This window comes from Perissodus microlepis, chromosome 11, assembly GCF_051167445.1.
Source record: "Perissodus microlepis isolate ML-2025 ecotype Zambia chromosome 11, ASM5116744v1, whole genome shotgun sequence".
Taxonomy (NCBI): Eukaryota; Metazoa; Chordata; class Actinopteri; order Cichliformes; family Cichlidae; genus Perissodus; species Perissodus microlepis.
This window is the reverse complement of record NC_140471.1, coordinates 29,913,823-29,934,291: the sequence shown is the minus strand read 5'-3', so window position 1 is coordinate 29,934,291 and position 20,469 is coordinate 29,913,823. Positions and strand designations below refer to the sequence as shown.

Below are 20,469 nucleotides of genomic sequence, written 5' to 3'. Positions count from 1 at the left end.
GTTATATAAAACCAAAACTAAATGTGAAAGACCCTTTTAGTTAAGCAACATAAAAATAAAAATATATTAAATGTTGGTTGTCTTTATTGGAGAGGTTGCTGCCGTCAGGGAGCCCTGTTGCCGTGGAGAAGGGGTTGCTTGGCCTGCAGAGATGTTTAGGTAGATCATAAGGGTCAAAGTGAGTATTTCTTAATGTTGTGGCTGATACGTGTATGTCTCCAAGCTTCAGAACTACCACTCTACTTATTATTTTAGCTGCTCTCTTTAGGAGTGGATCATCTGCTTCGATCTCACCTCAGCATCCTCCTCTGTCACATCAACCCTCTGCATGTGCTCCTTCATGACCTCCATTATTTTCTCTGAGGTCTTCCTTGTTTTACCCATATTCACCATCCTTTGTCCAGTATCTCCAAACCATCTCAGCCTTGGCTTTCCAACTTCATCTCCAGACTGTTTAACCTGAGCTGTCCCTCTGATGTACTCATTTCCAGTCTTGTCCATTCTGGTCTCTCCCAGTGGAAATCTTAACATCTTCAATTCTGCCACCTGCAGCTCAGCTTTCTATCTTTTTATCAGTGCCACTGACTCTGAATCATACATCACAGCAGGTCTCATTACCATCTTGTGAGCCTTATCTTTCACTCTGGCAGTTCTTGTTTTCATAGTGAAGCTTAATAATTTTTGGCTGTACTTTCAGGTATTTTCTCCTGCACATAAACAAACCTGTTGCTGAATGTGTGCAATTCACTTTGTCTCACATCAGCTGAGTTTGAATTCCTACTCGTTATGTTTTTTTTTTTCTTTGACATGTAAAAACAGCCACTCTCAACTGATCTCAAAGACGACATCCCCACATTTTAATTGTAGTTTGCTCTCTTTAGTGTCTGATCCAGCTTCCAGGTTTGCTGCAGCATTGTTTCCCCTGATGGACTATTTCCACAAGTCACTGCGTGGCTTCTAAACTTTACCTTATTATGATGTATTAAAAACAAAAAAAACGCAAGTCTCCCTTTTCTAAATGCTAGACATGCTTTACATATTTGAAACCTGCATGGATTAAAAGACGGTCCTCGTGTTGAGAAGAGCATCTTTCAGGATCTTTTGCTTGTTAGGCAAATGTGTGAACCACTACACTGTGAAGCCTGCATTGATTAAAAACACACACAAAAAATGACCATAGCAGCACTTGTATTTTCATAATGATGGTTTTTGTAGGTAATGCTTTTTGGCCCAGCTGAGTGGCATTGTCATGTGAAGGTCTCCCTCAGTCATGGGTGTAATAAAGAGAGCTGGATAACATAATCTACCGAGTTGTTCTGCTTGCTTCCACAATTTTAGCCCCTTTTGATCATGCGCTTTATAGCTATGGGATGAAATAAAGTCTCTTCAACACTTTCCAAATGTTAATCTTATGAATGGATAAGGGTGTTTTTTTTTTTTTGTTTTGTTTTGTTTTGTTTTTTAATAATAAAACAAGTAATTTCCTGAGGTTTGTAATACACTCAAAGATTTATTCACCATTTTACAGCAACTACTGTTCCAGTGTCCAGTGTTATTGTCTCTTGGAGGAAAAAGACTTTTTGCGCCAGCGTTCGTCACGTGATATGAGAAAGTTGTAATAATGCTGTTTGGCCACTGTGCAAAAATCACAGCACAATTCCTTGCTTCTGTGTGTGTTCCTGTGCCGGTCCAGAGCAGCAGGTAATGAGCTGAAAACTAATCTCTGCTGCAATCATGGAAAACCCCTCCTCGCAACTGCAATTTGACTGTTTTTCTTTTTCTAACTTGAGCAGAAATTTACAAAGTCAATTATCTGCCAAGTGAGTTTCATGACCTTTGGGCCCTTAAAACCTGTAAGAACAGCATTCCTTGCTTCCTTCCTGCAGAATGTCCTTTCTGCAGATATGTGGCTTCTGTCCGACAGCAGTGATACATGCCAAGAGATTAGCTTGTAGCCCGACTTCCCTGTAGGAAACTTGTAAAACCAGAAGAGTACGCAGCGTGATAGATCCCAGAGCTCCCGCACTAATTCAGCAGCTCTCTAAAAACATACCTTCCTGCTCTCTGAATGATACATGGAAAACACTTCACTTCTTCACATAAGCAGCTTGAGCTGTTAGTTACATCTTGAAATATACAAGCCACCAAACCCTCCATTTTGCATTTACACTTTACACACAGTTTCCAGGGTGTTCGTCTGAGGCTGTTCATAACTGCCTCCATAAACATCTTAAATATCTGCAGTTTACTTCATTACAAGGATGTAAAACGCAACAACTTCATGTCACAATTTGGGTTTTTATTGTGTAGCTCCACCTTATGTGCTGCCAGCTGTGATCCATGGCTGCAGGAAGAAGCATCAACATTTTGGCTGCTGGCAACATCGACATCCAACTCATTCATCTGACTCGTGTTGGTGGTTTAAATATTAAATGTGGGATTTTTTTTTCATTATTTATTCCCTCTCACAGGTACCACTTTGTAAGGTGACATGTTTTATAATTAAGTAGCTTAAACTGTTATTTCTCCGATGACACCACTTGGACCAGACAGAAATGTTTCAAAAACTACTGCTTTGATCGCTGTCACGTGTAATTCTTACAGTGGATAGATTCTATCCATTCTCTCTTTTTTCTCTAGCAAATGATGCAAACATCCAACACAGTTTGACTGGACATTAAAACATCTGCAACGAGCCAGCTCCCAAGTACAAGGTCAGTGAAATCTGTCCGTGTGTGAAAAGTGCATGTTGTTAATTTACAGTGAGTGAGTGGGCATCATGTGTGCTGTTGCCTCTGGGTCATGTTCCAGCTCCTCCTCCTGAACTCAATGGAAGATTTCCAGTTGTGAGATAGTGCCTTGTCCCCTGTTGTGTTGTTATATGTGAGAAAGCGTGACTTTGGACAACGTCCTGACCAGGAGCATTCCTGACATCGTCATTGTCACCTCCTCGCCTCTGAGCCAGACTGCAGGGGGGGCCTTAACCTCGGGGCTTTTGTGGCCCCGGCTGCCGTCTGCGGCCAGTTTGAATGCAGGAGGGTCATCACACACCCTGAAAACCTCCTGTGTCCACAAGCCAGCCAACTACCATAAGAAAATGTCTTTTCGTCTCCTCACCTTGCTTTTGAACACATACTGTATACATCTGACTTTCTCATTTGTTGATATTTTCAACGAGTTTGTGAGTGGTTACATGAAAATAGCAAATTAACAAAAATTATGAGGTTTGTAAGATGTATGAAGCAGTTTTTAATCTTTCAGACTTCTATAAAACTGAAGCATTTAATTTCACTTGAGCACAACTTGATTAATCACTCTTGGGGAAATTCATTCAAAGCAGCCTGTATTAAAAAGACGGAGAAAAAAACCCCAGGATAACAGACTTTTGTAAAAGTCAAAAAATTTGATTCACTTAATACAACTGATGAGATTTAAAAAAAAAAAAAAGGAAATCAAGACTGACGCCATAAAATGGGACAATATATTTATATAGTTTTTAAAGAAAAGTATAGCCGATATTTGAGTCCCAGTAGCACCTGCTTTGGGTTCTGCAGCATCCTTCATGACTTTCTTCAACATTTCCTCAGTCTGTGTGTGTGTTTATGCGTTTATGTGTGGATGATCATTAAAGGACCATCTGCAGTCAGATCAGGTAGACCCCCTTCTTCTCCCTGTTGCCATCTAGTGGTTAATATTACTGAAATTCAATCTCACTGCAACAGTCTTTACCTTTAACAGGACCTTTCATGGTCTCATTTGAACACACTGTGCTTTTTTCTTTCTCTTTTAACCACATAAAGTCTTTCGCCACACATTATGTCTTGATCTTTATCTCTTTAACACACGCAGCATGCTTTTTTTTTTCACAAGCTTACTTTTAAAAGCACAGTTTCCTTTTTTCTCTCTGCAACACGCACACAAACACACACTTTACTCTTTGGACTCTCTTCCTCTCTGTCTCATTTGACTGATGCACACCTCAGCTCTGCTTGCGCTGGTGTGTGTTTTCAGTGTGCAGCAGCACATTTGAAGCAGCGGCTGATGCTCAGTTAAAAGCTGCTGGGTGGGTCCTAATTATTTCTTTGAAGACTTGCTTTTCCTCCCCGTCTGAGCATCTGATGAGCTTCACTTTAAAGAGGCCAGACACACACATACACAGACACTGTCATGCAACCTGCCTGATCTGTCACATGAGGCTTTGAAATGCTGACTCCAGACTGCAGATTTATGGGAACTTAATGCGGGAATATAGAGACGTTTATGATGTGAAGGAGCATGCTGAGTCTGACACAAAGGAGGGAAGGGGTGTTTCCAAAAATTAGCAAAAAACAGAACTAACCTTACAACCTAAACAACCACATCAGTGGTTTGTTGCTTCTTTCGGGGACTTTTCAGGACCCAACCATTGATATAGGGCTGTAAAATAAACAGTAACAAAACCATTAGAAAGTATTTATATAATTTGACAATGCTATGGTCAAGAGATGTGGAGAGAATCTTTATGCTCAAAATAAGAAGGTACTGTGCATGCTTTTTACTTCATGTAGCATCAGCCCATTAATCCACCCCAACATCCTCCCGAGCAGCCTCCTAATAACGGCTCTTGTTAGGCCACTAGAGGGCGAAATCATTCGATCGTAAACACATGGGTGTGAAAACTGAATAAAATGTTAATATGCATTTTTAAATGGAAAACAGTCTCAGAAAGAAACAAAAACCAGAAATCCTTTGCTCACTCCTCATAATATAATGCTTACATTTGTTTCCCCTAGAGAATCCACCAGACCCCAGTTTGGCAACTGTGGACCTTTGACCCTTTCAAGAGCCACTAATGGAGCCTTAAAAGTCCCGTGTCAGGAACCAGGACTTGTTTATTGTGAAATTAATTGAGATAGAAACTAATTTTCAGCATGGCTTAATTCAGGGCTAGGTAATATATTTCCTCAAGAGGTCACACGAGAAACTGAGACTGTTGTGGAGGACTGCACCAATAAAGTTATAAAGAAGTAAAATTAATACTGAGCAGTTCAGCTTATTTGCGTGGCCCTCCGGGACAGTCTCAGTTTCTCATGTGGTACCTTTGGGAAAGTTTATTGCCCACCCCTGGAATCGGCGTGAAGTTTGATCATAAAACTAAAGCATACATATGCGCAGGCTCAACTACATTATATAAATAAAAGAATGTAAACATTCTAATATGAGATTAATCTTGTACTGTAACACCTTTTACTTCTCTTGTGTAATACTCTTAACCAAATGTTGGAATCTGGCTGCACGGATTTGCTCCTGTACAGTCATAAGAATGTTAATGAGGTCCATCACTGCTGGGCAAGGTCTAGCTTGCAACCAATGTTCCACTTCATCTCAAAATTATTGGATTGGAATTAATTTTGGGCTATGTGCAAGACAGTCAGGTTCTTCATCACCAGACTGGGAAATGGATTTCTTTGTGTAGTTAGCTTTGTGCTGTAAGGACTTTCATGTTGTAACAGGAAAGCTGTTGAAACACATATTGTCTCTGATGTGATGCTAGAGCATTAAAATTCCCCTTCATTGTGATTAAGGAGCCTAAGACAAAACAGGGGAAAAAAGGTCCAGACCTAAAGTAAACATGGTGACATAATTTTACACTAAACAGGACACAATAACGATCTATAAAAAAGGAAGTAATGAAACAATTAATTACTAGTAACAGTCACGGAGATAAATCCTTTTTTCTTGCCTCTAATATTCATTTATCAATACATTTATTAGGGTAATCATTGTGGAATTCTGCTACTTGTGTCACAATAACCCACTTAGCGAGGAGAGATTAAGTGAAATAAAGGCTAGAACTTGTGAGTGTGCTAAATAATGACATTTTAGAAGAAAGCTGGCTTCTTCAAGAAACACACACGTTGCACTTGATTTTTTTCATCATCTCTCTTTCCTTTCCTTTTTTCTTCTCCAGTGTTTTTCTTCTTTTTTAAGTCCATAAACTTACAGAGTGGAGACATAAAGCTCTCCTGGCTTGTTGGTAATGTAACTTTATCTCTCTCTCTTTCTCTCTCACTCACACAGGGAGAGAGAGAGATACAGGGAGATTTACATTAGCTGCACAAACGCTCAGAAGCAGTCAAACAGAAGTAGTAGCTTTCATTATTTTAATTATTTATTTATTTATTTTTAAAGTAGTAGCAGCAGGAGGACCAGGGTTTGGGGGTCACAGCAGGAAACCTGAATATGGGGACCAAAGAGGGTCTGGGTTAGGGGGTATGGAGGAAGTTTTGGAGAGATCTGGAGACGGGAGGAGGTCCGGGTTTCACAGAGGAGGCAGGACTTTCTGGCTCCGTGGTGCGCTCCGACACCAGAGGTCCGCTTTAATACCGGGGGTGGAGGAGGAGAAGCAGGTCGACTATTTACACCGCTCAGCCAGAGAGAGGCTGCAGACCGCTTCTCCGCCCCGAAAGAGTCGGCATCGAGCATCCATGTGACAAGCGGACTTTGGGATTGGGAGCGCAGATTAAGACAAGTCTACTGCTGGAAAAAAAATTGACTCGCTGGCTGGAAGACGTTTGAGTTTTAAACTCTCCTGTTGATATAAATGTGCACGTGTACATCAGAGCTGCATTTACCTCGGACACTTCGGTCTGGACTCTTCTGACAGTCGGAGTGGAGCAAAAGTCATTTTAACAACTCACAGCTCGCCGTTCCTCTCAGGATATTCACTTCTGCAAAATCTGAGACTGCTTCTCTATGTAAATATTTTCAATTCGTTCGCAGACTGTTTTTTTCCGCAGGGCGTGCGCGGCACAGCTGTCTCCTGCTTGCCGGCGCGTCTTTGTCATTTTAATATCACTGTAATCACCGCGCGTCTGGCTGATTGCCACTTCGCATTTCAGCTCAAACTGACAAACTGAGGAGATTTTCTCTCCTGGTTGACATGCAGACCAGAAGTTTTCGAGATTAGCTTTGATTGTGGAATTTTTATCTTCATTGTTTTCCTTTGGATTGATTTTATTTATCCCTTCATTTCCCCCCCAAGCTCTTTGATTCTTCTTCCTGGAGCAAACCCGAGGATGTTGTTCCGCTGGTTGAACCCTCCCTCCTGGTCCACCTGTAGGTTTTTCTTTTGCTTTTTGCTGCTGCTCCAAACGCCCCAGTCTTCCTCTCCGCTAATTACAGGTAAGATTAAAGGGATCATAAGGCTTCATAATAACACATCACAACTCCCTCCGTGCGTAAAAATCTACCCAAACCCCTGGTTATTTAGTCTGCTGCCGCGTCTCCTTGCTCCTTCGGTCTTTTTTTACTCTTCCAAGAGTAGCGCACCAAACCAAAGTCACTCCAGCTTCTATATATCTGATGACCAGTAATGTGGCAGCGCAGGGAAGGGTTCAGGAAGCGCTGATGATAACCTTCAGTTTGTTTCACGATCACAAGGAAGCAGAAAAGGATGAAAAGCGGTTTTATTTTACCCGTTTTATTACCCGTTTTCCTAACCCTTCCTTAGCATCACCGTAAATTATTTTGTTTTTTAAGCTCACCAAAATGTGTATATTTTAAAGTTTTTTAGAAAATAGTATTTACATATTTTGTTTTTAGTTATTTTTTTCTCTCGAACAAGCAACGTTTATCTGGGCTTTTTACGGGAAAGTCTATCACGCAATTATAAACTTCACCCGGGATTATCCTCTCTGTGCCACCCTGCGGGGAATACGCTTGTGCTTCTATTTGAAGCCGTAGAGATAATATCAAACAGCAAGTCCAGCCTGGCACGCTTGTAGTTTGCAGCAGACCTTGTTATTTGCAGAAAGGGGTTTTCTGTCATAGCTATCACGATGAGCCAATATCAAAGTGATTTACATCAAACTTACAAAAATTACACGATGATTCGGATCATTATGATACAAGGTCTGCGTAGAATTATAAGTGACTTTAACTCAAATTGATATTTGTGTCACTTTGGGTTGTAATTAACCCAGTTTTAGTTACAAGCAGGCTGTAAAGTGAAAACCACTTTCCTTAACCAGCTCTAATTTAACAGCACTCTGTCATCCCTCCTGAGCGGCCTCCCTGTTTGGGGCTAAACGCGCGCTCTCTCCCCGGCTTGCTCACTCTCTTTTGACAGCCAGATTGCATCATAGGATATCGGTTGTTTGCCCTACAGCGCCGTTGAAGTGTGAGAAAAATAGAAGTGGAGTGAATGAAAGGTGGATGTGGTGGTGCGCGCTGGCCGGGCTCCTCAGCCAGTCAGTGTGTGCGTCTTATCGCTGGGTAAACAGCTTTGTGAAGCACGAGACTTCTGCTGCTGACCTGCTTTTACTGACCTAACCTGGCATTTGATAATGATCATTTATTTTTCTACTGTGTCCTCCAGGTCATTGGTAGTGTTGCCATGGCCACAGTAGATTAATGTCATCATAAATTGATTAATTAAAGGAGAAAATGTGATTTAGAGCAGACGTTTTACTTCAGCTTTAAACACTAATACAGACCTCAGCATAACAAGGAGCGCCATAAATTACTTTATGCACATCCGCTGCGGTCCTGATAAGAACGAGTTCTGGTTTTAGGGGTCCCCCTCTCTTAGCAGTTATCTTATTTTCCTGAAGCAAACCCGGATAGATGAGAACCAGATCAGGGACAAAACGTGTACCAGATGGGTATCCCCAGTGTATCTGTTTGACATAAAACAGCGTGAGAAACCCCTGAGAACCAACAGCCTCTTTATCATCTGCACCATTACGATCCCAGCAGATCAGATTCCCCCACCTGGCATCCCAAACACGCGCTGTATCATCTGCCTATTGTCTGCTGAACCACAGACCAAGAGTTTCTGAGCTGTTTGAGGTCTTGCAGTCAGACGGTTGAACGTGTCAGTGCAGCAGGTGGAGCAGCCGCTTCAGGGGTCATCCTGACCACTAGAGTGTCCACAGCTACAGTAGAGCGTGTTTAAATCCACTTTGCAGCACTTGTTACATTTTTTTGCAAACATTTACTGAATCAGAACTGTTAATGATACTTATATGAGTCCTGCATTGCTATGCATTGACATGTAAGTGAGGCTAGTGACTTAATTGTCTGGAGAAAACCTTTGAGTCAAATATAATTATAATTATTATTTATTAGACCGATATTTCGCGGATTAGTCTGAGAACTGTTTCTCCAAAATTGCATGAATGTGTATTTGCTGGCAATTCTTTTTCAACAAAACTCAGTTATAAATGTTTATTATGTATCATAAGTCTTAAAGTCACACCAAGTTGCCTGCATTACCAAAAAGGCCCAGCTCTTCAGAAACATGATGGAATAAGGTAGATTAATTTAATATATTTTAGTGTTTTCATTTTTTATTTCAAGTGAAAAACTGCCACATTTATTTGACAGGATTTATTTCAACATACAAAACAGACAGAAAACATGATGCTTGTAAGATTTATTAGATGAAACCACCTGACAGTATATAAAGCAGTTAACATTTGCTCCACCTGCTGTGCCTGAAATTACTTTAATGCATTAGTTTTATTTTTTGTTTGTATAACAACGTGCAGTACATTCACAGTTAAAGCTAATTAGAGAGATTTTACAGAGCAAGTAGCAACAGAGTGTGAAATTGTTTGTCAAGGAGCTGAAAGGGTTAATATAGATACGTTTGACATTTAGCAGTCTCTCTGTCAATTCAAACAAAAGATTTATTAGATTTTAATCTCAGCTGTGGTGTTTTTGCCGATTTGTTGATCAGAGTCAGATAGTGATCTCTGAGGGAAGACAGGCCACAGATCTGAGTCAGTTTGAGCTCCGGCACTATTAATGGCTTTCTGAACTACTTGATCTGCCTTTTACTTGCAGCACTTGGCAGAGGGTTGAAATAGAGAGGAACTATATAAATGCATCAGTTATAATGTCTATATTGACAGTGCTGGGATATGAGGCAAATCTAGCAGCTGGAAAATGAGAGTTTGGGTTTTTTGGCACTGTAAAAAAAGGCTTGGGACCCCCACCCGCCTACACCCCTTTTCCCTTCCATCCCTCACCCCCCGACACTTATAGGTCCACCAGTTTAATTACACTCGAAAGGTTGTAAATTTTACAGTGGCGGAGTCGGTAGGGTTTGTCTGCTCTGCCCGAATCCACAGGCTCAGGCTGGTTTACTGCTGAACTCAGAGGGACAAAAACAGACGGCATGACTCGCTGCTATAAGGAACTATTGTTGCAGCATGGAATCTAAGTTTACTGCATTACAAGCCTGATATAAACATTGCTAAGATCTTTATGACTTCAGACATGAGCCGATGTTACCGTTTCTACAGCCTTCAGCCTTTTCATTCAATCATGCTCCATATTTAATTTACAGTGATAGTGGGTTTAAAATCCAGAGTCATTTTGGTCTTATTGGGTGCTTGATTTTAGCCAGGGGAACACATGAGCTTATTTTCTTTACCAGCAACCATCAAAATCTTTTTTTTCCCAAAGTGAAATGACACCTGTTGCCAGCAGAGTTTATTGGATGTATCTAGTCAGCTTATTTTGGGGACAAAAATCTTGCAAAAAGTCTTTATATTTGTTTATGATGGCTGGACTTCATGGTAAAAAAAAAGTAAAGGACTGTCACTAAATTCAGTGTATTTAGGGAGAAAACTAGAACTGCTTAGTCCCTTTATCACAGTGTGCAAGAATTCATGTCTAATTTTTAACATAACCTGTTTTGTCTTTCTATAACTTAGCTAAATTGCTTGTAACCGATGTGTTTGGCAAGCGCAACACTAACTCAGGTAATGTAAACGTTCCCAAATCCAATAAAGAGCAGCACAGAGCTGCTGCAGTGATTTAACTGCAATAGCATCCAGGTGAGGCTTTCACAGAGCGGGGAAATGCTCCACAGGAAACTAGGATTTATAATATAATCTTTAATCACAAAAACTAGGTACTGATGGGGGATTTTTTGCATTTGGAAATAGGTTGGTAGGTAGTAAATTCAATGGGGTGATGAGCAGATAAAATCCCTAAAGTATCTGTTTCTGTAGAGCAGATTTGTGCCTCGTGCACATTGCTTTGTTTCATGGAAGGCGTTTAGGGGATGGTAGATTCCTGAATTGTCAACATTGCAACAAACCAAACAGTCAGGAGTCAGAGGTCACACTGATAGGAGATCAACCAAAAATATCAAAGTGTCTTGAGTCTTTACCTACAACAGCTTGCCTGGTTTTAATTCAGTCTGTTTCCGTGAGCGATCTCATGGAAAGATGTGGTCCTAAAGAGACCTATGGCAGCAGAAACCAGCACAGAAGGAGGCCATGAGTCCTGTGGCAGCTGTTCAGATGTTTGGGCAGATAGATTTTGTCAAGGTGATAGTATCGCAAATGTACAGTCATGAAACTTCACACGTGCGTACTTGAGGTCCAAATGAAGATAGAGTTTGAAGATAGTTGTAGCCGAGTACTTGACCACTAATTACTGGAAGTACAGGGACAATGGCCTCATTTAATGCCTTTATATTCTCTGAGATTTGTAATTGCCCATGAGATTTCTGTATTTAGTGCATGAACTGCTGCAGCTGGTGTGAAACCACTGAAATATGGTCTCTAGTTAAAGCATTCAAACTCTTGGGTTTTGAATGCTTTTCATCATCGTGCAATTTAGAAAACAGTTTTTTGGATGAACTGTAAGTTCTGAAACTGTGTTCATTCAGCCATGGAGGAGATACTGCAGACGCACAACAAATTACTGGAAGAAGGAAGTAGTTTCACACTCAGGCTTTAACTTCACCTCAATGACACCCATTCAACTCTAAAGTAATTAAGAAGGAAGGTTTTAGTTCAGAGAGTCAAAACAAATATAGTGCATGAACAAACGGCCGAGTATCAGTCTGGAGGCTTTTTGTTTTTTGCTGCTACAGCTCTCTAAGCAGCAGAAACTGGTGCCTCTGAGATGTTGACATCTGTGTTCTTCTACCCATAAACCCATGGATTTAGGGTCGTTTCCTGTCATTGGTTCAGATTACATTGGACTCGTAACAAACCGACTGACTCATGTTTACCAGTCTCTTTAGCATGGCTGACATCGTTTTCATTGTTTTCTTATGAGTCTGTCTGTCATCACAACATCATTGTGGTCCTGGAGACATCTACTGTAGCAGAAACCCAACAAAGACAGTTTTGAATACTGTGGCAGGTGTTTTTATGTCTGTCTGTGAGCAAATTTAGTCAACACGATACCACCAGAGTCGGGCAAGATACAGTTACAAAACCTTTAGTGTGTAACTGAGATTGAAACAAGAAAAAAAAAGATGAAGGTGAAGATGGACATGCTCCATCCCACGAGTGCTAAGAAACAGCCACTGGAAACAGTTGGTTTATCTATATAGTGTCACTGCTCTTAACCGGACACACAAATTAGACTTAAAGTGACCAGTTCAGTATGCTTGTGTAGTAAAAGTCACAATATGTATATTTATGTATTTTAGGCTGCTTCTTTATGTAGATGTTAAATATTTATTATATGTTGATTGTTGCATATTTAAAAATTGTTAGTTTAGGACGTATCAAATATCTCCACACTGGCGTAGAAGAAATCCAAGCTTCTTTCTGCTTTGCATCGCTCGTTGTGTTGTGCAAAAGTATTTAATACAAGCCTGTGTGACATCATCATCATCATCGTTTTTCACTCTCCTACATCTCACCTTCCTCCTTTCCTCTATAGGTACTGAGGCCAGCTGTGACAATGAAGGAGAGGTTCTCCACATCCCCAACATCACCGACAACCCCTGCATTACATGCGTCTGTCTGGTAAGACTAACCTTCTCGTCGCTGTCAGATATGTTGCAGAGGTCGCAGTGTGTCTAATGATAGAGAGGCACTGGCTGCCATGGCGCCCTGCCCTCGCTGTTTTTTCTCGCCTCCTTGACATGTAATTGCTGCTACAGGATTTCCACTCAGAGTGAATGGATAAAATGACCTCTCTGAGCACTGATAGGAGTATTTGTAAAGCTGATTATTGAGCTTTGAGAGGTGTTTCTTATCAGAAGGTTGTGAAAGATTTGTAACAGACTGACAGGACTTTGTAACGCAAGTTTCTGGCAAAGTTTCAGGTCAGATTTGATGGATCTGTTCTTTGATTTGATGTTCGACTTTGTGATTAAAACACTTTAGCATTGAGGATTGCAAGCAGTTGCATTTGCAAGTACAGGAAACCACTTCATAATGCGAGTTTTACTATTTTCTTCAAATTTACGACAAAATATCAGTGAAACATGAAGTGGGGATTGTTTATTTTAACATTCATGCTTGTCGTCACGCTGTCTTGGCTCGGCCTGGCTGTTAAAATCAGCCAACAAAACGTTAGGGGGCAACTCTTTCCTGGAACATGTGCTCTTTGACCCCTGCCCTGCACCCTCTCCAAACCTTTACTGCAGTAGAGCCTTTTGTTTTAGAGAATGAGAATGGACCAACAAATCCTTTCTGTGTCACTGCTTTGACACCGGCAGAAAGATTCATTCACATTTCTTTAAAAGCCACCAGAACACAGTTTACCATGCAAGCGTGAGCTCGAGGGCGTGTTGTGTGCGTCTGTGCCGATTTGTTAGTTTACATAAGCTGCACACACTGTATTCCTTTTTATATTTATCTTCACAAAAATGCAAGTTTATGATTGGTTAGAAGTTAAAGCCCAAAATCAGGACCATGCCTCTTGCAGATGGGCAATATATTACAGTTTAGATTTTGCAAAGGACATGTTACAAAAAGGAATAATTTAATTTCATTATTTAGGAATTGATGGGAAAATTGGTTCTGCTTTTGTATTGTTATATATAAAGCCACAGCAGTGGCCATTGATCTTGGCTTAATATAAGCATAGCCTGGCAGTGTCCAGCAGTAACAAAATCTACCAGTAAGAATCATGGATCATCATGCCACGGTTTGTTTTTTCTAGTCTGTTCAAAAACTCACAAACGTTTTTTGGTCAAGTGTATTTACCTCATGATGTCGTCTCACCATGAAGCTGGCAAGCAGTCTGCAGTATTTTATTGATCTTTACAAAAGGTTATAAGCATATTTCCGAAAATAGCGATTTTGTATGAGTCGCCTGATGGTAGGCCGTGTCCACTAGTGGCTTACTGATGGGTCTCAATGCATTTAATTAAGTAGGCAAATTTATAAAAAAGTAAATGTGAAAGCAACCATGCTGGTCACAGAAGGAGGGCAGTAGAGTAGTAGACCAGGTCTACTTTGTTACCTGTACATATCAAGCTAACGTCTACGTTAAGCCAAATTGTCATGTCCACATTGGGAATAAATTGGGTTTTAAATGCACGATTCCTAGGAATTAAAACAATATTATGCCCCAGCTAATGTTTGATTGTTCATTGGCTCCTGATTGGCTGCTCTAATGCTGCCCTCTGCCTAAAGACTGACTGATCCGTCCTCTGTGTTATCAGGCAGACATCAGCCAAAGCCCTGCTGAATGCTATCAGTCATCAGGAGGCAATGGCCGCCCTTTCATCTCTACTTTAAGCCACCCTGCATATGCACACACACACACACACACACACACACACACACACACACACACACACACACACACACACACACACACACACACACACACACACACACACTTACTTCCATACACTTAGGGCTCGGTCTTTATTGAATTTGGAGGTATGCGGCTTTTCTTCCCTCCTAATATAAATCTGAATTTACAATTTAGAGTAGTTAAATTTAAGGTTCTGCCAAAATGTATATGTAACAAACAATTAATGGCTTCTCTTCCTTCAGGAGACGATCACTCTCACTGACATAAATGCAGTTATGAATGGTTGCTCTCTGCCCTGCCTACTCCATGCATTGCAATGACTCAGACATAGAGACTGTTTGGCGACCCTGCTGGCAACCTCTGGCTGCTAAGGAAAAAATGTGCAAGGTTGGAGAGAGGTTGCTTGAGGCTGATGGCTTTCACCAGGTCAAATCAGTTGCAAACCTTCTTGTGGTTGTTGTGGTTGCTAGTGGATCACTGTGGTTTCCTCTAGTTTGCATGAAAGATGTATGGGCTTCCTAAGTTTCAGTACTGCCTAAGCTGTAATGAAACTTGAGAAAGTGTGATACAAAATAAAAGTTGTGCCCTTTGAAGTACGTTGGTTGCAGTAGAAAGGCACAACTTTGGCTTTTGTGGCAAACATTTTCCATTTCTTTGTGCTCCAGGTGATAAAAGAGCAACATTATTAATCAATATACTGACCTGGTTTTCATAAAACTTAATGTTCTGTCATTTGACACTATTATTATGAATATTAAAATTATTTTACCTCTCTGTTTGATTTGTAGCATTAAAGGAAGAATTTCTGTCTTATCCTTGTTCTGGACTTTTGCTGTTTCCAAAGTTGGTTCCAAACTCTGATGATCAATTTCCTCTTGTACCAGGAAATGTCAAAACTCAGAAAATACTTACATGACCTCTGCACAGGACTCTTTCTGGACAGTTCTACATGTCCAGAAAGAGTCCTGTGTGGCAGTGCTGGTCGAGGGGGGGGCATCCGGGCTCCAGTGTCACTCATATATGGAAACATAGCGGAGGGGGTTGGCTCCTTAGTTGGTCCAGAGTACCTGCTAATTGCCCTGTGGGTATCGGACACACACATATGCACACACAGAAGATCTATTGTGTGTGTCCGGGTGAGGCAGAGAGCTGTAATGCGGCCAGGAGTGGATGTGGCTGACAGACTGACTGACAGGCGGGTCGCCATGACGATCCTTTATCGTGAAACGAGTCAGTTCATCGCCGTCATTCTCTTCATCGTCCTCGTCTATCTGTCTGTCCATCTCCATGTCTTTTTCCACTCTCTCATCAGCTCTTCCTCCCCTCCCTCACCCTCTGGTTGGCTCCCTCAGTTTTTTTGTGTGTAACAGCAGCACAGTCACATTTTGCTGTTACAAAATTTCATCTACCGCAACCTATGAGTATCTGCTGTTTGATTTCATCTCAGCATTGCATGGAAAGGAAACAGAACTCAGTTTTGCCTCAGGCAATAATGAAAAATAGTTGTCTGAAGATATTCAAGACTGGCCTTGTGCTTAAACATAAACACAACTGATAAAAGTTGCTTGACGCACGGCAACCCACGAGCCACATTTTGTCATAAAACTCACAAATAACTCAATAATTAAAAGAAATTGTGCCATATTTTTCCCAAATCTTCCTCCGCAGAGCCACAGACCCAAATTCCAACATTCAGCAGGCATTAGTGTCTTTTTTGCTGTGTTGTATGGGTAGAGGGTTTCACGCATGTTTTATTTTAACATTTTATTTTTATCGACCATGATTTTGCTCTCTTACCTTCACAAAGGTTTTTAATTGTCCACAGTCTTTCATCTATGTCACAGTTGCATGTGCAGGTATTGATATCGTGCACTATTTTTTTAAAATGTTATTCAGGATTTTGCAGAATTTCCCAGACTTTATCTTTTTGGCTTTTTCAATATCCATGTGATCCGAATAAGAACAGGAAACGAGACTGTGTATTTCTGCTGATTAGAAACAGTTATGTGAGAAAGTAAATAAATCTCACTTGAGACCTCAGTGGAAACACTATTAAAATACAAAATGTTCATACAAAATGATTACGGTGATTATTTCCCTAAAAAGCTGTAGAGGGGCAGCTTTGAAGAGCTGGAACAAAATAGTTCCTCATTTTTCAGTGAACTCAGATCAGACTAAATACATTGGCCGTTTTTACACATGAACTCGGTACAATTTCTGCAGATTCAAGTCAGCATGTGTAACAGACAGCAGGAGATTTACCCGCGTCAGATGTGCTCTCACTTCTGGAAACGCTCTGGCAGGGTAAAGTCTGATTGGTGTCCGGTTCTCACATGCAGCTGCTCCAGGTAGTGTTTAAAAACATTCAGAGCTGTAGTGCCAGTGTGAAACAGCTTTTGTTATTCTCATGCTGTTGGAATGTAATGTGAGTATCACAGCAAACATGCCTCCATTCCTTCACCAAATCAAACATCATCATTCAGAAGGTCAAACATCAGAGGTACGTGCACTGCATTCATTGATTAAACAAACATTTCGCTTGAGCTGCGTGTAAAAGTTCAGGGTGTGGAGTTTTATACCCAGTAGCTGTGATCGATCTGAGAGAAAGGTCAGGGGTCATTTCCTGTCAGTGTCTCCTCTCAAACAGTAGCTGATCGATACAGGAGGGGTGAGGTTTACCTGATAAGACAGATCCTTGCTGATACCACTAAAACAAAACCAGTATGTGTTACTTTTCAATCTACAGGGTGGGCCATTTATATGGATACACCGTAATAACATGGGAATGGTTGGTGATATTAAAGTCCTGTTTGTGGCACATTAGTATATGTGAGGGGGCAAACTCCTCAAGATGGGTGGTGACCATGGTGGCCATTTAAAAATCTGCCATCTTGGATACAACTTTTGTTTTTTTAATAGGAAGAGGGCCATGTGACACATCAAACTTATTGGTAATGTCACAAGAAAAACAATGGTGTGCTTGGTTTCAACGTAACTTTATTCTTTCATGAGTTATTTACAAGTTTGTCTTTGTTCACAGCCATTGACATGTCGAAGAGGTTAACACGTGAGGAGCAGATCAAAATTGTGTTGATATCTGGTGAACGCAGTAACCAGGTCATTGCAGCAGATTTCAATGCAAGACATCTCCCATGCTACAGTTAGCAAACTGCTTGCTAAGTTTCGTGAAACTGGTTCAGTGTTGAATTTGCCAAAATGTGGACGCAAGAAAACTGTCACTAATGAAGAAACATCAGTGGCTGTCCTTCATTCAGCAAGAGCCCGCAGCACAGCACTCGCCGCATGTCACTGGGGAGTGGCATTAGTCGAACATCCCTTCGGCAGATATTAGCTACTCACAAATGGCACCTTTACTAACTCCAGCTACTGCAGCATCTCAACAAGGATGACCCAGATCGGTGCACAGAATTTGCAGAATGGGCAAAACAAAAATTGGAACAGGACCCTCAGTTCACGCAGAAGATTTTGTTCAGTGATGAGGCAAACTTTTATGTGAATGGTGAAGTTAACAAACAAAACCACCGCTATTGGTCTGACACTAACCCACATTGGATGGATCCCTCCAAGACTGTTGGAACAACAAAAGTGATGGTTTGGTGTGGTATATGGGGTACAACAATAGTGGGTCCATTCTTCATCAATGCAAACCTCAAGGCCACTGGATATTTGAAATTGCTACATGATGATGTGTTTCCCTCTTTATGCACTGAAGCTGGCACGTTCCCTGAGTTTTTCCAGCAAGATGGTGCACCACCACATTATGGGTGCCAGGTCCGAGCATTCCTAGATGAACAGTTTCCTGGAAAGTGGATTGGTCGTAGTGGGCCAGTTGAATGGCCCCCAAGGTCTCCCGATCTGACCCCCTTAGACTTTTATCTTTGGGGTCATCTGAAGGCAATTGTCTATGGTGTGAAGATACGAGATGTGCAGCACCTGAAACTACGGATACTGGATGCCTGTGCTGGCATTTCTCCTGCGGTGTTGCTATCAGTGTGTGAAGAGTGGGAGAAGAGGGTTGCATTGACAATCCAACACAATGGGCAACACATTGAACACATTTTATAAGTGGTCAGAAACTTGTAAATAACTCATGAAAGAATAAAGTTACGTTGAAACCAAGCACACCATTGTTTTTCTTGTGACATTACCAATAAGTTTGATGTGTCACATGGCCCTCTTCCTATTGAAAAAACAAAAGTTGTATCCAAGATGGCCGACTTCTAAATGGCCACCATGGTCACCACCCATCTTGAGGAGTTTGCCCCCTCACATATACTAATGTGCCACAAACAGGACTTTAATATCACCAACCATTCCCATGTTATTACGGTGTATCCATATAAATGGCCCACCCTGTATAAATAAATATAAAACTAAATAGCTAAAATCCCCAAAGCTGCTAAAGGGGAATGAATGTGTTAAACTCAGTGGTTATAAAGGTGGAATGTGCTGTACATTTCACGTTGGACCAATCTATAAAAATGCCACTTCACTTAAAGACATGCCAGTACACTCAGCTTGCCACTCCATCCTCTATTACAACCAGCCGGGCCACAGAAGCAGGACTGTCATGCTGAGCTCTTTCCTGTCAGAAAGATCAACCCATGGAAACAGTTTTGGAAACATCAGCGTCTTTCCACGGCTGTCTCGTCCCCAAAAGTACCGTGTCTCCTTCTGTCTGTGGGAGGTTGCGACTGGTCTGTTTTGTAGGAAAGGTGAAAGGTCGCAGTGGCAAAGGCTGTTAAGTTTTGTGAGGTCGGAAGGGTGTAGAGTCCAAGGGCTTAAGTAGGCCATTAATTCGAGAGCTTCCTTTCCTGTGCTGTAGCACCTGACAAAACCTGATCTTTCCTCCACAGTGGTGTCTGAGGAAAAGCACAAAAAGAAAGGTGAGGAATGCCAGAAAGAGGCTTTGACTTTTGATGACTTCAACACATTAGTGGAAATGATTAAAACACAAAACAAGACATGATAGATATATTTAGCCGAGAGTGGCTTGTTATGTTAAATTTTTAAAAAAAGATTTTCAAATACTGAAGAAAAGTGATGGAGCTAGGCAGAAAGGCAGGGTTTGATTGATGAGGAGATAGAAGAAGAAGAAGAAGACTAATGAGGGGAATTCAAAGCTGAACACAAACATTGTCGCCTCCTAGTGGAACGCCAACCCTGTTGGCACAGCTCAGGACTGTTTGTCCATTCAAGAAATCTTTAATGTTCATAAAAAAAGTGAAGAACTGAGAAGTATTTACATTTTGTTCACTTTTAATAACTTAAGTCTCAAAAGTGATCATCAAAACTATTTTCCAAGTCAAAAAAATGAATGATAAAAAACATCTTCCAATGGAGTACATGATCCGTAGTCACACTATGTTTTAAACTGTACTAATAAAAGATTATTGGCCTTCATGGACATAGACAAAAAAAAATAAGGAAAATATTCTAGAAGAACGTATCAACTTTTCACAGGTTATTTAAACTGACAATAATGCTGATGGTGCACACCTTACTGGACCTTTTTATGTCATGCCTCATGATCAGCATGTTTTTAATCAACAGTGTTCATTTACCACAATTTAAAGATCTGCACACAAATGCGTTCACTGTAAATTAGTTAAAGTGGAAGCCCTTGTAGTAGCATGTGTACAGAGAGAAACACAAACACAAAGCCATTATCACGCTCACTTTCTCTTTGTCTGACACACACACTTATGAGCATACCAGAGCTTTATCCCCCTCCACATGTCGAGGGGGTCGTCACTCTCCAACAGACGGTCGTCCAGTTGGCCAGCATTGGTGCCGTGGTGGTATGTCGAGTGTTTATAAGGTGTGGTGACCTGTTGTGACCTTTGACCTCATGACAAGACGGGTAGTGGTGGAGGAGGTCTACTAACACCACTTTCTGCTAATGAATGACTAAAGAGAGAGAGAGAAGGACAT

The 20,469-nt window shown here is 41.1% G+C and overlaps 1 protein-coding gene across 1 annotated transcript in view; it reads left to right on the top strand.

Moving 5' to 3' along the window:
- Nucleotides 1-6,117: 6,117 nt before the first annotated feature.
- Nucleotides 6,118-20,469, top strand: part of bmper (BMP binding endothelial regulator) — a 33,184-nt gene continuing 18,832 nt past the window's right edge. Inside the window, exons 1-3 of the mRNA XM_084944014.1 lie at nucleotides 6,118-6,737; nucleotides 7,025-7,164; nucleotides 12,682-12,767. Coding sequence (XP_084800140.1) covers nucleotides 7,059-7,164; nucleotides 12,682-12,767 — 192 coding nt within the window. The 5' untranslated portion in view covers nucleotides 6,118-6,737; nucleotides 7,025-7,058. The remainder of the gene's footprint in view (nucleotides 6,738-7,024; nucleotides 7,165-12,681; nucleotides 12,768-20,469) is intronic.